The sequence below is a fragment of the Triplophysa rosa genome, linkage group LG1, assembly GCF_024868665.1.
Source record: "Triplophysa rosa linkage group LG1, Trosa_1v2, whole genome shotgun sequence".
NCBI lineage: Eukaryota > Metazoa > Chordata > Actinopteri > Cypriniformes > Nemacheilidae > Triplophysa > Triplophysa rosa.
In genome coordinates this window covers 909,736-926,499 of record NC_079890.1, presented here as the reverse complement: position 1 = coordinate 926,499, position 16,764 = coordinate 909,736, and the positions used below count along the sequence as shown (strand labels likewise).

General features: G+C 40.0%; 1 protein-coding gene across 2 annotated transcripts in view; it reads left to right on the top strand.

Annotated features, from left to right (window-relative positions):
- LOC130561722 (fucolectin-like) overlaps nt 1-16,516 on the top strand; it is a 66,970-nt gene extending 50,454 nt beyond the window's left edge. For both annotated transcript variants that reach the window (XM_057346229.1, XM_057346237.1), the window contains exons 6-8: nt 15,131-15,213; nt 15,378-15,489; nt 15,856-16,516. In XM_057346229.1, the coding sequence (XP_057202212.1) occupies nt 15,131-15,213; nt 15,378-15,489; nt 15,856-15,878 (218 nt within the window). In that variant the 3' untranslated portion in view covers nt 15,879-16,516. The remainder of the gene's footprint in view (nt 1-15,130; nt 15,214-15,377; nt 15,490-15,855) is intronic.
- Nucleotides 16,517-16,764: the final 248 nt, after the last annotated feature.

The following is a 16,764-nucleotide window of genomic DNA, read 5'->3' as shown; positions in this document are numbered from 1 at the left end:
GGTGATGTGACTGTCACAGAGCGAGTGGTTGACATTTCATAAAAAAAACTTTGAATAATATTTTGCCACAATGGCGCCCCCCCCTCGGCGCCGCATATACTGCATACCCCATTTTTGCGCTACTGCCGGCACTACTCAAACTCAAAATCGGCAAATGGTCCGGTATGGCAGTCGGGCACTGCACGGCTCTTCCACACTAACGTAAATTGGCTTCTGTTACACACGCAGATTCTCACGTACCATCCGTGAGTGAACAGCTAATGTTAGCGTTAGTTATTATTTTGAAATGAAAATGCAATCGATACACATTTATAACACTGAGAAAAAAGCACTTACCTTGCGCCTGCTAAGATTCACCTTGAAAGTTAAAATTCAATTAATGGTGCGCACAACTGCCTGATGCCATGGGAATACTAATCTGTGATTGGTTAAACAGTTTAACGTTAAAGACCTCCAAAAAATTTTGTGGGAATCAGCAGAAGGGCTCCGATTGATGACATGAAATAGTGTTGATTGGCTGAAGCACTTGTTGTTCTAGGGACATCATGCTAAATGATGGTCTGAGGACATCAACCACTTGGCAAAATCAGGTCTAGCGTGGGACTGTCATGACCCTGCCACAAGACTAGAAAAGCAAGAAAAGGTGATGCAGGATCATGACAGTTTCCATGTGGTTTGCATGTCTTTGATTTGAATCTCTCACAGCACATACACCAGCGAGGACCACAGTATCGTTTTCACAATTTGATAAAAAAAAAACATTTTGGTCGGGAGTCACAGACAAGGCTTAAGCCAAGTCCCAGACTAAACTGCATGTTTGAGCCGTCTTAATGGAAAACAACTTATATAAGTTATACAATATAACTGATTGTTAAACCCATTTTTAGATTTTTGCCTTGTTAAATTTGCATGCTGATTGTTTGTGTTATTTCTTCAGAAACCCACCCCAACATGTTTATCATCTTCTTTCTGTGTATTATGAGAAGTGTTTTCCATGTCTGATCTGGGATCTGTATAAGTAATGTTTGGTTAATTTAAGAATTGGCAGTTAATGGTGTTAATCTCATTAAATAAACTGACACAAAGCTGGAAATATTCAAATTTAATCTATTTTACAATTGCAATGAAAAAAAAACACTATAAATACCATGGTGTTTTTCCATGCACACATAAAGAATGAATCCTACAGTACATTTGAATTGATCTGCTTAACAAATGAGTTACAAGCAAAACACATCTAAACAAAACAATAGCAAAACAAAACAACAGCACAAGAAAATCAGGTATTTTTGCATTAATTTAATTTGAGCAAAACTCTTCCTGTTACCTGAAGTCAAGTTACGGTCTACCTGACTGTCCCATCTCACATTACTCTGGAGGATGCAGCTCAAGACTGTGATGCGTGCAGACAATATTGATAGTAATTAAGTCAAATTGGTATTGGTATATAAGTAGTATTTGTGGTGCTTGATACACTCCCCCAGCACTACAACTTGGTTTGGAAAGTTTTTTATAAGTCTAGATCCCTGTTTCGTAACAGTTTCGATAGTTTATTGTAGTTGTTTTCGACCAAGAGCTTATAATGGCTTTAAAGAAGTGTGCGGATGTGAGGGGAAAAAAGCCTTGTCCGGTTTCCAAAGGACTCGGTGTCACGACAGCAGTGGATGCAGTTTGTTTATCCCGGACAGAAACGGAGTTGCGAAAATGTGTTTGTTTGTGATTGTTTCTCAAACAAGTCCCAGTTTTACTCTGGATTTGCAAGTCGTTTTCAACTAAATGTTGGAGCGGTGCCAACGAAAAAAGTTCCCGTTCTGGAGTCTGAAACACAGCCGGTAAGTAAAATTTTGCCAAATATCTGTGTTTTGTTTGCAATCGGTGCGCAAGTGCATTTAATGTAAACAGCACGGACATACTATATATTAGTTCATTAGTAACTTACTGAATGTTGTTTTCTACACAATAAACTGTTTCTTAAAGCAGACAGGTAAGCAGGTTTGTATGTTGTTTTGTAATTTCAAAATAAAAAACTTTACAGACAGACAATTTTTTGCAGGCATTAACACAGGTGAGGTCCTTGTTTTTATTCATAGATTTGCATTCCTACCTGATTTGATTTGTAAATGAGATTTAAAATAAAAGTTGACGGAAAAGTTTTTCCGGAGTTCCAAGAGTTAACAGCATTCAAATATTCATCAAAATCCAGTGATGATGTCATGATGAGGGTGGAGATAGTGAAACCAGATGAAATTCAGAGGGATGTACTGATGTATTGCTAGAGGAGTGAAGAAGAGAAGAGTGAAATCTTCATCTGTAACCCCAGAGGTAAGTTCTGCTCATCATAAACTCAATTCTCTTCTCTTCTCCTTTCTCATATTCCTGTTGTTCAGCAGAGACATGGACAAACTCCTTCATCTGATCTTACTCTCTGGTGAATACACCTCACATCATCATCTCATCATCATACATGCTGTCAGTCATTCTTCATTCAAGTCTTTAAAAGTATTCTTCAAAAGTTAAGAAATAAAGACCTAACAGTAAACTTAATTTAACTGATTTTCTGATAAAAGTGTAAAATTCTTGTTTTGTTCAACAGGTCTTGTTTGTGTTCCAGGTAGTTTAACAGGTAATGTTGTTTTTGGCGGCCTGTTTTCATTTGAGTTTTAGTCTAGTCTTTGTGTCAAGCTGTCATTTTAGTTTTTATTAGTTTTAGTCACGTTCATACTCTTTTTAGTCTAGTCAAGTTTCAGTCGACTAAAAGTCTGAGCATTTTACTCTTATTTTAGTCAGAATTATCCATGACTATTTTCATTCAGTTTTAGTCGATGAAAACTGATGCCATTTACTCTAGTTTAAGTCACTGAAAATTGTATTTTAGTTTCTTTTTAGTAATGCAATTCTATTTAACCCAGTGAATATAGTATAAGTACCTAGTAGTATAGACGAAACCAAAATGTTCTTTTAGCCAAACCCATTTCAAACAAGGTTATCTTATTATATTATTGTTACCTTTTAGACTCAAGAATACATCCAGACACGGAAGATTATGAAGGTAAATCATGCCAAAAAGATTTGCATGCGCAGGATAACATTTGTAAAAGCGTACGTGAGATTGCAAGCATAAAATAAATTTGCATTCGCAAAAAAGTTTTGTAAAGGTGTAAATCAAGCTGAAAGAAGCGTGGAAAAAACGGAGGTCAGAAGAATACAGATCATAATTATTTGACGTAATATGAAGTTGCCGTTTCACAACTCATGAGTTACGCTTACGAAAAATGATACAATGCTGCAAAACTTGTTTTCTTTCGCTTGCAGCTTGATTTACACCTTTACAAAACTTTTTTTTTTTATTTTAATTTATTTTATGCTTGCAATGTCACGTACGCTTTTACAAATGTTATCCTGCGCATGCAAAACTTTTTGGCATGCTTTTACCTTCATAGAAGATGCTCTCATTTGAATTTATGGCCATCAGTAGGGGTGGGAATCTTTAGGCACGTCACGATGCGATTCGATTACGATTCAGAGGGCTGCGATGCGATGATAAAAGGATTCTCTATGCATCTTTTTCCTATACAAATTAAAATTTTCTTGCTGTGTGACTATTAAAATCAAAGTATTTGTCATTACCCAGACCGATTTTACTTCCAATATCCTTTATTAATAAAACAAATGGAAGTGATTTCGCAAGTCAACTGGAAGGTTACTTTTGCCAGCATTGCAAAGAACCAACAGGAAAAGAGTGACTGCCCTCAGTGCCCTGTAGTATCATACAGAATGCAGTAAATTAATGCAGACTTTTATTGCACATAGCACTTGAGCTAGAGAGGTTTAAAGTTTGGTAGCACAGGCCAAACAGTAGGAGCACAAGTATAAATCGTCTGTTGTCATCATAAAAAAATGATGCAAGTGCAGTTCATCATGACAGGGCAGGTAACTGACAAAAGACATTCATGTTACATACAGATGGATAAATTAGGGCCATATCATTTTTAGATTACCTGAATTTGTTTTATTTTTTTTCCTTTTTCACTATACAATAGTGGTATATTTGTCCACATAAATTACTGTAGTATGCTATTGTCACATTTATGTCTGTTTCCCTGTTTAGTTTTCTCCATTTTTACCCTTGGACTATATTTTGCCACGATCCCTTACCTCCACCTCGTTTGTTGCACCCGCACCTGATGATCATTCCCTGGACACTATTTATACCCTGTGTTTTGTCTTGTTCTTTGTCTAGTATTAATGTCTATATGGTTCTGTTAAGTTTGTTTGATGCCCGTTCTGGAGTTACCTGCTTTTTGTGAATACCTGTTTTTTCCCCGTTTTTGTTTTCCCGGACTCTTTATTAAAGCCTGTTTTGCTGGAACTCTAAGGTGTGCTCTCCTGTTTTTGACCGTGAGTGTGACAGAATACTAGACCCACAAATTGGACCACACCTCAGAGTTTCAGACGGACTATGGATTACCTGCCGCTCAACATTTCTCCAGTGGACAATCTGAGATACCATCTCAGCCAGGATGGCCGTCCTCTGGAGAGATATGTGGAGGACTTCATTGTACTGAGCCGTGAGGTGAGTATGGATGACCAGTCTCTCAACGCGTGTTTTACTATGGGGTTGGATGAGGACTCCCTTCGGTGTCTGGTGCCCGAGTTCAGGGACAGACCCGTAAGGGAGTTTATCGATCTTACCCGGTGGATAATGGGCTCTCGCCTATGTGTGAGTGAGACCATCCCGGATAGGATCGATCCTCATCTGACTCCATTGAACCACGCGCTGAGGGACCCAGCTCACCTCACCATCAACCCGAAGTTCTCCACCAATGTTGATGCCTGTGGTAATCCAGGGTTCGCTAAACCCGCTGCCCAGCCGGCAAAGCCTTTCCGCCGTAGGAAATGGCGTGGGCGCCGCAACGAGCCGGTCACGTCCGGCCTTCCGGTGTCCTTCAAGCCGGTCCCGTCCGGCCTTCCGGTGTCCTTCGAGCCGGTCCCATCCGGCCTTCCAGACGCCTTCGAGGCGGTCCCGTCCGGCCTTCCTGACGCCTTCGAGGCGGTCCCGTCCGGCCTTCCAGACGCCTTCGAGCCGGTCCCGTCCGGCCTTCCGGTGTCCTTCGAGCCGGTCCCGTCTGGCCTTCCGGTGTCCTTCGAGCCGGTCCCGTCTGGCCTTCCAGAGGCCTTTGAGACGGTCCTATCCTGCCTTCCAGACGCCTTCGAGCCGGTCCCGTCCGGCCTTCCAGACGCCTTCGAGCCAGTCCCGTCCGTCCTTCCAGATGCCTTCAAGCCAGTCCCGTCTGGCCTCCAAGTGTGTTCCAAACCCCCTGGATCCTGCCCCGAACCAGAGGCCAGCCAGCCACCATCCTCCAGAACGGAGACCTCACCAGACCTCACCGCCGATGGAGAGCCCAAGCCCACTGCGACGACGAAGCCAGCATGTGACCTTGCGACTGAGCCTGAATTCGTCCTGGAGCATGATCCCCGAGACGCATCTGACCAGGTGTGTGAGCCGGCTACACCTTGCATCGCCGTGGGAGTTCTGGTGGACTACGCGGACTGCGAGGGAAGCTCCATTCATGCTTCCGCTGCTGAGGATGAGCTACAAGGTGCCTCTGAACTGCTGGACTGGGCGAATGACTTTGACTTTTGGCTGCTCCCTTCCCCGCTGGTCCCGTCCAGCCTGTCCATGTCCCCACTGATCCCGCCCAGCCTGCCCTCGACAGCCAACTCTCCCTCGCCAGTTCCCAAGCTCCCGCCCTCCCTCCCTCCCTCTGCCTCCTCTGCCTTCGTCGGTCCGTGAGTCAGCCCTGGACCAGTTGACCCCGGAACTGGACTCATCCATGTCTCCACTCTCAGCCTTCGAGGCCCAGACTCGCTTCACCAGGCTCCCTCATCCCTCCGGCTCCACCTTGGTCAGTCATCGACCATCTGCTGCCTCGGGGCTCCACTCCTCTGGCTACACCTCGTCTCTACGCCCCTTCTGCATTGTCAGGCTCCTCCTTCCCCTCGGCTCCTCCTCAGTCCTCAGTTGCACTGGCTCCGCCGCAGTCTGCCTTGGCCACACCTTCGCCTTGGTCGCCTGAGCTGTTGTCCTCTCCTCGGACCTTCAGACCTTCGGTGTCACCTGGGCTCTCCTTCTGCCGTGGCTACACCCTGGACTCCTCCGGTGTCGTCTCTGTCGCTCATCACCAAGGTCTCGTCAGCCTGCTCTCCACCATGGCTCCTCCCTCCCTCGACGCCACCCTGGGACCTTCTCCTGGTGACCTTTTGGATCACCCTTCTGTCCCTGCTCTGGACACCTCCCCAGCCCTATGGACCACCTCCTGCCTTCCCTTTGTCAACCCCTCGTCCACCGCCTGAGATCCCACCCCCCTTTTCTATTCTACGGCGCGAGGTTGCGCCTTCCGGAGAGGGTGTGTAATGTCACATTTATGTCTGTTTCCCTGTTTAGTTTTCTCCATTTTTACCCTTGGACTATATTTTGCCACGATCCCTTACCTCCACCTCGTTTGTTGCACCTGCACCTGATGATCATTCCCTGGACACTATTTATATCCTGTTTTTTTGTCATGTTCTTTGTCTAGTATGAATGTCTATATGGTTCTGTTAAGTTTGTTTTGATGCCCGTTCTGGAGTTACCTGCTTTTTGTGAATACCTGTTTTTTCCCCATTTTTGTTTTCCCGGACTCTTTATTAAAGCCTGTTTGATGGAACTCTGAGGTGTGCTCTCCTGTTTTTGACCGTGAGTGTGACAGCTATAGTATTTACTATAGTAAACTGCAGTAAAATTCTTAAGATACTATCACGTTTTTGAACTTTACTATAGTATACAGAGTTTATCAATTTACTACAAGGGTACTACAATTTTCAATAGCAAATACTATAGTACACCACAGTATTTTTTGTCTGAGTGTTAAATTTAACGGGACTTTTATTTTGGCGGGTCTTTTGGAAGACGCTTGAGTTTTTGTGTTTGACGATAGCTTCTCTTAAACAGTAAACGCTCGTAAAATAAACTCTCAGAGCAACTCTGGAGATGAAGTTCATGTGTTCATATCCTCATACAGTGCAGACGCAGATAAATCCTCGACCATCACCCGTGTTGTATGTTAAACTGTGCACATTATTCACTCAGACACGCAGAACAGCCAGATGACATTTAAATAACAGGATTCCGCACCGCATTGTACATAACTAGAAAAAAGTGCATTGATTATTGTTACAGACAAACATGCACAACCACGACAAACATGCAGCTCTGTCTAACGCACATATTCTTATTAGTCTACATATATGTCGTACTGTTGGTTTTTTTCAAGTTACTTGTCCGGTCGGGCACGTAAAATTCTCTCTTACTCGCCCATACAAAACATTTACTTGTCCCGGACAAGCGTTCATGTCGAGCCCTGTTATGACTTTAATATAGTTTATCATGTTTGTCGTGTTTCCAAAATATGTTAGTTTAGCTTGACACAACTTGCATATGTGGGTCTTGTTGAGGCCATTTTACCTTCAGCTTCATAGAAACCAAAATGCTTCCATACATGAGCTTTTAATGTAAACTGAGCCGGTCGGATTTCTTTCTCCGCCATCTTCGTCATCTGTTATTTGCACGCCGTCAAATATTTAACATTTAGAAAATCGATTTTTTTGACATTCATGAATTGATTCAGAATCGTCCACGTCAGCATCGCGATGCATCAAAGAATCAAATTTATCCCGCACCCTTAGCCATCGGTCCCTTTCTTTGTGTCAGACTTAACTTTGTTTGTTGACGTTTACGCTAACTCACCTCAGCTGCATCTTCTAAATAATGCTGTGAGTGGGACTTGAGGAAATGACGTCGCCTGCGTCTGCGCAGTGCGACCTGGACTGCGTTCAGCCCCGACAAAACGTTGCAAAACGTTTTTTAAATGTAAACGGTGGTGCGGTTGAACACCCTTGTTGTGATGACACAAGAGTTTAACTATGGCAGCTGAGAAGGCCATTCTTAATTTTCTTTTTGAAGAATTTTTGGAGCCTGATGAAATCGGTATAAATACGTGTTGAATACTGCAAAATACATCTCTTCTAATATCTTCAATTGTTGCTTATACCGAGCTACAGCGGACACAGTTAAACGATTTTACTTGGACCCATTGTGCGAGCTGTCTCTTTAATACCACGTTGGTTATATACATGTTGCTGCTGATTGGCCTGACATTCTTGACACGCCCACCAAACAAGAGAAAACGCATCTCAAACCCTGTTGCACACCGTTGCAAACCGTTTCCAGGAAACGTGTAGTTCAACCCGGAAACAGTAACAAAACGTTGCACACCGGTTTGAGCTTGAACATGCCCCTGATGCAGCCCCTGAAGTGAGACACAGGAAACAGAAATACTGCAAAATAATAATAATAACGCGACTAAACGAGACGAAATAACGTTATAACATTTCGTCTTGTTTTGGTCAATGAAAATGAAGAGACATTTTAGCATAGTTTTTATTTTGTAAACCACATTTAGTCTCATTTTTATTCGTCAACAAAATTGCATTATACATTTAATTATAGTCATCGTCACATGACTAGCATTTACGTTGCGTCTCGTCTCGTCTCGTTTTCCTCACGTGATAAAGGTTCGTAGACGACGATATTTAGTCATAATTTTCGTTGACGAAAGCAACACTATTAGCAGGCATTCAAATATTTTGATTCTTCACATAGAAATGTAGAATGATGTAAATAATTATTTTTATTGTTCATTCATGGTTGTAAGTTTCTGGTTAGATGACAGTTTAATTCTCATGAGAATGTCAAGTCAAGTCAACTTCATTTACATTGCGCTTTTTACAATTTTCATTGTTACAAAGCAGCTGTACAAGAAACATATTGACTATAAGCAAAACATTTAAGGTTATACAAGTAAAAACAAAAATGGTGAAAACACAGAAGACAGACACACCCACACCGATTAAAACACACCCATATACAAAACACGCACACAATATGCACACCTACTAACACACATAGACACACACACAAATGCGCACACAGACGTACACACAGACACATGTGCATACACACTCAACTCAACTCAACTCAACTTTATTTATATAGCGCTTTTACAATTTTCATTGTTACAAAGTAGCTGCACATGAGACACATTGACTACAAGCAAAACAATCAAAGTTGTACCTGCAAAAACAAGAAAAGGTTGAAACACAGAAGACAGACACACCCACACACAAAACACTCCACACACACAACACGCACCAACACACACACACACACACACGTACGTACACAGACAAGTACGCACACACACACACGCTCAGTGAGAGCACACATTTAGGATAAAGGAGAGAGAAGCACAGGTCAAATATAACAGATAATAAATTCCTATATGCAATATTAATTAAGTAAAACTTTAAGATTCTAAAGCAGCCCCCCCGGTCAGGCAGATAGTGCAAAAACAGTATGCAAACGGTGGCGAGGAACCCAAAACTCTAATCGAGAAAAAAAACCTCAGGAGAACCCAGGCCCAACCAGGGGATTCCAGTTCCCCTCTGGCAAAAGCTGCTGCCTCTGCACAAGCTCCAGAGAACTTGCACAACAAGGCTAAATAAAATAAATAAACTTAATAATAAAATAAATTATAGTTTAAGATTATCATTAATAATCTAATAGCATTTGAAGGTTTGCTTGCCGTCTCACGTCGCAGAATACACAAAATGTACAACATGTAGTAATCCGTTCTCCCAAACATCACAAAATAGAGACTGTGTCTGTCCCCCGGATTAGCAAACATAAAATAATGCGTAAACCTCTTGAAAGTAATTTAATAAACATTAAACAAACTAAACATGAACAAAATACAGATAATCAACTGTTACGACTCGGATTGCTAAATATTAGATCTCTCTCTAATAAAGCACTTTTTGTTAACGATATGATAACAGATCATAAAATAGACATGCTCTGTTTGACAGAAACATGGCTAAAACCAGATGATTATATTGCTTTAAATGAATCTGTCCCCCAAGATTATTATTATAAACACGAGCCTCGTCTAAAAGGCAGAGGGGGAGGTGTCGCAGCACTTTACAATAACTCTCTTAGCATTTCCCAGAAGTCGAACTCTAAATATAATTCTTTTGAAGTCATGGTTCTTCATGTTTCAACACCTAATACTAAAGATAAAACTCTTTTTAAATTGATTCTAGCTATTGTATATAGGCCTCCAGGGCACCACACAGATTTTATTAAAGAATTTGGTGGGTTCTTATCAGAACTAGTACTGGCCGCAGATAGACTCCTTGTCGTTGGTGACTTAACATCCACGTAGATAACGTTACAGATGCCTTAGGAATGGCTTTCAAAGACACTCTTAACTCCATGGGCATTAGTCAACATGTGTCAGGACCCACTCACCTTCGTAATCATACTTTAGATTTAATACTGTCTTACGGTATAAATGTGGACGACGTTAAAATCCTTCAGGCAGAGTGAAGACATTTCGGATCATTATCTGGTATTATGTTTGCTTCACTGGCCTACGGCTGCAAATAAAACTCATTGTTACAAATATGGTAGAACAATAACTTCAACTACCAAAGATGCGTTTCTCGATAATCTGCCCGAATTGTCTCAAATCATGAGAAATAACGTTGAAGATCTTGACATTACCACTGAAAATTTTAATTCCACCTTCTCGGTAACGCTAGACAAAGTTGCTCCACTACGTTTAAAAGAAGATTAAAAATGGCAGCCCCACACCGTGGTATAATGAACACACTCAGGCTCTAAAGAAAGCGGCCCGAAAAATGGAGCGCAACTTTAAGAAAACTAAATTAGAGGTATTTCGTACAGCATGGAAGGATAGTATTCGAAAATACAGGAAAGCCCTAATAACTTCTAGATCCGCCTACTTTTCATCACTAATAGAAGAAAACCAGCACAACCCTAGGTTTTTATTTAACACAGTGGCTAAATTAACAAAAAATAAATCGTCAGTGACTTCTGATCCTGTATATCAGCATAGCAGTGATGAATTTATGAACTACTTCACATATAAAATCCAAGATATTAGAGAAAAAATTATAACAATGCAATCAGAAGTGAAACCCGCTGAACAAACTAACTACAGCGCCCTTAAGGAGAAAATGCAATTATTTTATACCGTAGATCAAGATGAGCTGTCTAAAATTATTAGATCATCTAAATCAACAACATGCATACTAGACCCTATACCTACAAATCTACTGAAAGAGATGCTCCCAGAAATTATAGATCCTCTTCTTGGTATTATTAACTCATCTCTGACATTAGGACATGTGCCTAAAGCATATAAGGTGGCTGTTATAAGGCCCCTTGTCAAAAAAACCCAACTCGACCCTAGAGAACTAAGGAACTACAGGCCTATATCGAATCTACCTTTCATATCTAAAGTTCTGGAAAAAGTAGTTTCAACTCAATTATGCTCCTTCCTCCAAAGGAATGACATCAATGAAGAATTCCAGTCTGGATTTAGAGCATGTCACAGTACAGAGACTGCTTTGATCAGAGTTACAAATGATCTGCTATTGGCGTCTGACCGAGGTTGTATCTCGTTATTGGTGCTGCTAGACCTTAGTGCTGCATTCGATACCATTGACCACAGCACACTCCTACATAGACTCGAAAATTATGTCGGCATTAAGGGAATAGCTTTGAAATGGTTTAAATCTTATTTATCCGACCGTTTTCAATTTGTAGCAATAAACAATGAGGTGTCACGCAAATCGCAAGTCCAGTACGGTGTACCACAGGGCTCAGTCTTAGGGCCTCTGCTCTTCGCATTATACATGCTACCTCTAGGAGATATAATAAAGCGACACGGAGTTAGCTTTCACTGTTATGCTGATGATACTCAACTTTATATTTCCTCGAAGCCTCATGAAACACAGCAGTTCCATCGAATAATGGAATGCATAGTCGATATAAAAAACTGGATGAGTAACAACTTTTTATTACTGAACTCGGACAAAACGGAAGTGTTACTTATTGGACCGAAAACTGCTATAAGTAACAACCAAGAATACTGTTTAACTATTGACGGATGTTCCATAAAACCCTCGTCGTCAGCAAAGAATCTTGGCGTTCTATTCGATAGTAATCTGTCATTTGAGAGCCACGTCGCCAACACCTGTAAAATTGCGTTTTTCCATTTTAAGAATATATCTAAACTACGTCATATGCTGTCAATCTCAGATGCAGAGAAGTTAATTCATGCATTCATGACATCAAGACTAGATTACTGTAATGCACTGTTAGGTGGTTGCCCTGCAGGTTATTACAAAAACTCCAATTGGTCCAAAAGCGGCAGCTCGAGTTCTTACACGTACAAAAAAGTATGAACATATTAGCCCGGTTCTGTCAACCTTGCACTGGTTACCTATAAAGCATCGCGTTAACTTTAAAATCTTGCTTATTACCTATAAAGCCCTACATGGTTTAGCTCCTCAGTACTTGAGTGAACTCCTCTTGTATTACAGTCCTTCACGTGCATTACGCTCTCAGGCGTCCTGTCAGTTGGTAATACCTAGAATTTCAAAATCAAGTGCAGGTGGTAGATCCTTTTCCTATCTAGCGCCTAAACTTGGAATAGTCTTCCCTGCACTGTCCGGGAGGCAGACACACTCTGTCAGTTTAAATCTAGACTAAAGACGCATCTTTTTAATCTTGCATACACTACTCTTCCATAATATAAATCTTCAGAGGGTTTAGGCTGCATTAGTTAGATCAACCGGAACCAAAAACACAACTGATGTACTTGTTGCATCAAAGAGTACAGAACAGTACTCTACTCTCAGCCAGTCTTGTCTCATTGTTCCAAGGTTACCACAGCGAGCAGGATGCAGTTCATGGCCTGACCTGATGGTAGAGCGGAGAATGGGAAGTGGGGACCTGACAAGAGCTGAGATGATAGAGCTGGATAAAGAAGGACGCGGTCTCTTGACATGTCTTCACCACAAAACNGTGTTGTTAAAGCGATGACCGTTCACGTGGATCTGTGATTAATGACTAAAATGTTTTGATACAGATGATAGTGTTGTTAAAGCGATGACCGTTCACGTGGATCTGTGATTAATGACTAAAATGTTTTGATACAGATGATAGTGTTGTTAAAGCGATGACCGTTCACGTGGATCTGTGATTAATGACTAAAATGTTTTGATACAGATGATAGTGTTGTTAAAGCGATGACCGTTCACGTGGATCTGTGATTAATGACTAAAATGTTTTGATACAGATGATAGTGTTGTTAAAGCGATGACCGTTCACGTGGATCTGTGATTAATGACTAAAATGTTTTGATACAGATGATAGTGTTGTTAAAGCGATGACCGTTCACGTGGATCTGTGATTAATGACTAAAATGTTTTGATACAGATGATAGTGTTGTTAAAGCGATGACCGTTCACGTGGATCTGTGATTAATGACTAAAATGTTTTGATACAGATGATAGTGTTGTTAAAGCGATGACCGTTCACGTGGATCTGTGATTAATGACTAAAATGTTTTGATACAGATGATAGTGTTGTTAAAGCGATGACCGTTCACGTGGATCTGTGATTAATGACTAAAATGTTTTGATACAGATGATAGTGTTGTTAAAGCGATGACCGTTCACGTGGATCTGTGATTAATGACTAAAATGTTTTGATACAGATGATAGTGTTGTTAAAGCGATGACCGTTCACGTGGATCTGTGATTAATGACTAAAATGTTTTGATACAGATGATAGTGTTGTTAAAGCGATGACCGTTCACGTGGATCTGTGATTAATGACTAAAATGTTTTGATACAGATGATAGTGTTGTTAAAGCGATGACCGTTCACGTGGATCTGTGATTAATGACTAAAATGTTTTGATACAGATGATAGTGTTGTTAAAGCGATGACCGTTCACGTGGATCTGTGATTAATGACTAAAATGTTTTGATACAGATGATAGTGTTGTTAAAGCGATGACCGTTCACGTGGATCTGTGATTAATGACTAAAATGTTTTGATACAGATGATAGTGTTGTTAAAGCGATGACCGTTCACGTGGATCTGTGATTAATGACTAAAATGTTTTGATACAGATGATAGTGTTGTTAAAGCGATGACCGTTCACGTGGATCTGTGATTAATGACTAAAATGTTTTGATACAGATGATAGTGTTGTTAAAGCTGTGACCGTTCACGTGGATCTGTGATTAATACTAAAATGTTTTGATACAGAGTGATAATGTTGTTAAAGCGATGACCGTTCACGTGGATCTGTGATTAATTACTAAAATGTTTTGATACAGATGATAGTGTTGTTAAAGCGATGACCGTTCACGTGGATCTGTGATTAATGACTAAAATGTTTTGATACAGATGATAGTGTTGTTAAAGCGATGACCGTTCACGTGGATCTGTGATTAATGACTAAAATGTTTTGATACAGATGATAGTGTTGTTAAAGCGATGACCGTTCACGTGGATCTGTGATTAATGACTAAAATGTTTTGATACAGATGATAGTGTTGTTAAAGCGATGACCGTTCACGTGGATCTGTGATTAATGACTAAAATGTTTTGATACAGATGATAGTGTTGTTAAAGCGATGACCGTTCACGTGGATCTGTGATTAATGACTAAAATGTTTTGATACAGATGATAGTGTTGTTAAAGCGATGACCGTTCACGTGGATCTGTGATTAATGACTAAAATGTTTTGATACAGATGATAGTGTTGTTAAAGCGATGACCGTTCACGTGGATCTGTGATTAATGACTAAAATGTTTTGATACAGATGATAGTGTTGTTAAAGCGATGACCGTTCACGTGGATCTGTGTATCATCTGTATCAAAACATTTTAGTCATTAATCACAGATCCACGTGAACGGTCATCGCTTTAACAACATTATCATCTGTATCAAAACATTTTAGTCATTAATCACAGATCCACGTGAACGGTCATCACTTTAACAACACTATCATCTGTAGCAAATCATTTTAGTCGTGTAAATATAGAGTGTTACAGTACAATGTCATTCTGCTTCATTGGGGCCCAATGTTTTCTCTAAATATCAGTGTTTTTATATGTGATTTTGAATCAGTTTTTCTGTTTTAGTTTACAGACAAAAAACCTTTCTGAGGCTGAAGTTTTCCTCCAGTGGTGATGTAGCTGCTGAGAGCGACGAAATCCTCCATCAGGTGAGAAAAAGTGTCTTAAAATACAAAAGTAAATGTGATGATGTAAGAGAGAAGTGACATATGAGAGTGTTTGATGTGTGTAAATATATGAGATGAGTGATGAAGAGAGAATGAGAAATGACAGTATGTTTCATGTGTGGATTGAAATATTTGATGGATTTTAGCTGCAGTCTGCTCTGGCATCACACATCTCTGATTTTAATCTGTCCTGGACACAACTACCCAAGAAAGAAGAAGAACAACCCAAGAAAGAAGAAGAACAGGAGGAGGACAGAGGCGAGTACACACACTTTACAACTGGACTGATCAAAAGATCAAAAGTCTATCGTGTGAAAGTGTTTACAGTAAATCCTAGTCAAGTTGTTAAATGAGTGTTTTAGTCGAGGACTTTAAGTGTAAGATATCAGGAAGATTGACAGATGAAGTTTAGATGCTGGTGTGTTTATTTCATTCAGATTTCTATCGCATGTGTCACTACAGTTTGAGACTGCAGACATATATTCATAATAACAATTTAGAGAGTTGAAACCGTAGTTAGCTAATGATGCTTTTGGGAAATACACACCCGTTCTTTACTATAAGATAATAAAAAAATATATAGTTTATTTCATCTAATTGACTGAATCTTTGTTTTATTTACAGGTTCTTGTGTTAAACATCTTTAACTGGATATATAATCTGAATCTTTAATGCAATGATTTATTTTATTCAGTGATTTCTGTTATTGTTCTTCTCTGTGATTGATGGTGTGCATGGCGAGATGTTCACATCACTGCTGACTACTGTCATCATTTCAATCTCATTATAGTCCTCCTCATTGTATTTGTGTTGTGTAGTTGTGTGTCAAAGCCTGAGATAAAGTGTGTAGAACAACAATAGTGTGTCAATATCTTTAGTTCTTTTAATAGCATCACATCTTAAACATGTACGATCCTTTTAAAACTCTGATAAGAGATTTCTATTTCCCCAGTTTTATTTACACTTGTTTATTTTCTGCTCATATCTGCGCATTGTGTATAAAAGTGAGAGATGATCAGGTGTTGTGTGTCTTCTGTTGTGAAGTCTGTCAGATCTGTGCGGCACTGCTGCATCTTCAGCTCCTGCTTACAGTCGTCTGATCTTTTCTTCAACATATTAAAGTCTACTCCAATATTTTATATGTTGGCCCAAATGCAGGAAAATGAATGTGTGCAGTAAGGAGATTTGTTAGAAACGCTGGATTAATATAAAAACATATTTATTTATATGAAATCACTTCCACTCTGCATTCAGCCATAGCAAATGCGCATTACCAGTGGTCACCTTTTTGTAGATAAGTCAGTAAAATAGATTAGTAAAATGTGTTAAAATATAAAGTTATATATACTACAATTTAACATAGACCTAAGGATTTTTAACATCAACCCTATTATACAGTCAATTGTCATCACTTGAAGAGTGCAGCATTAGCTAATGCTAAAGATCGGACATGTTTTACTTACATTTCACGTCACAACCTGTACAAATAACAAAGCATCTATCCTTAGTGTTTAACTAATCTTTAGCATTAGC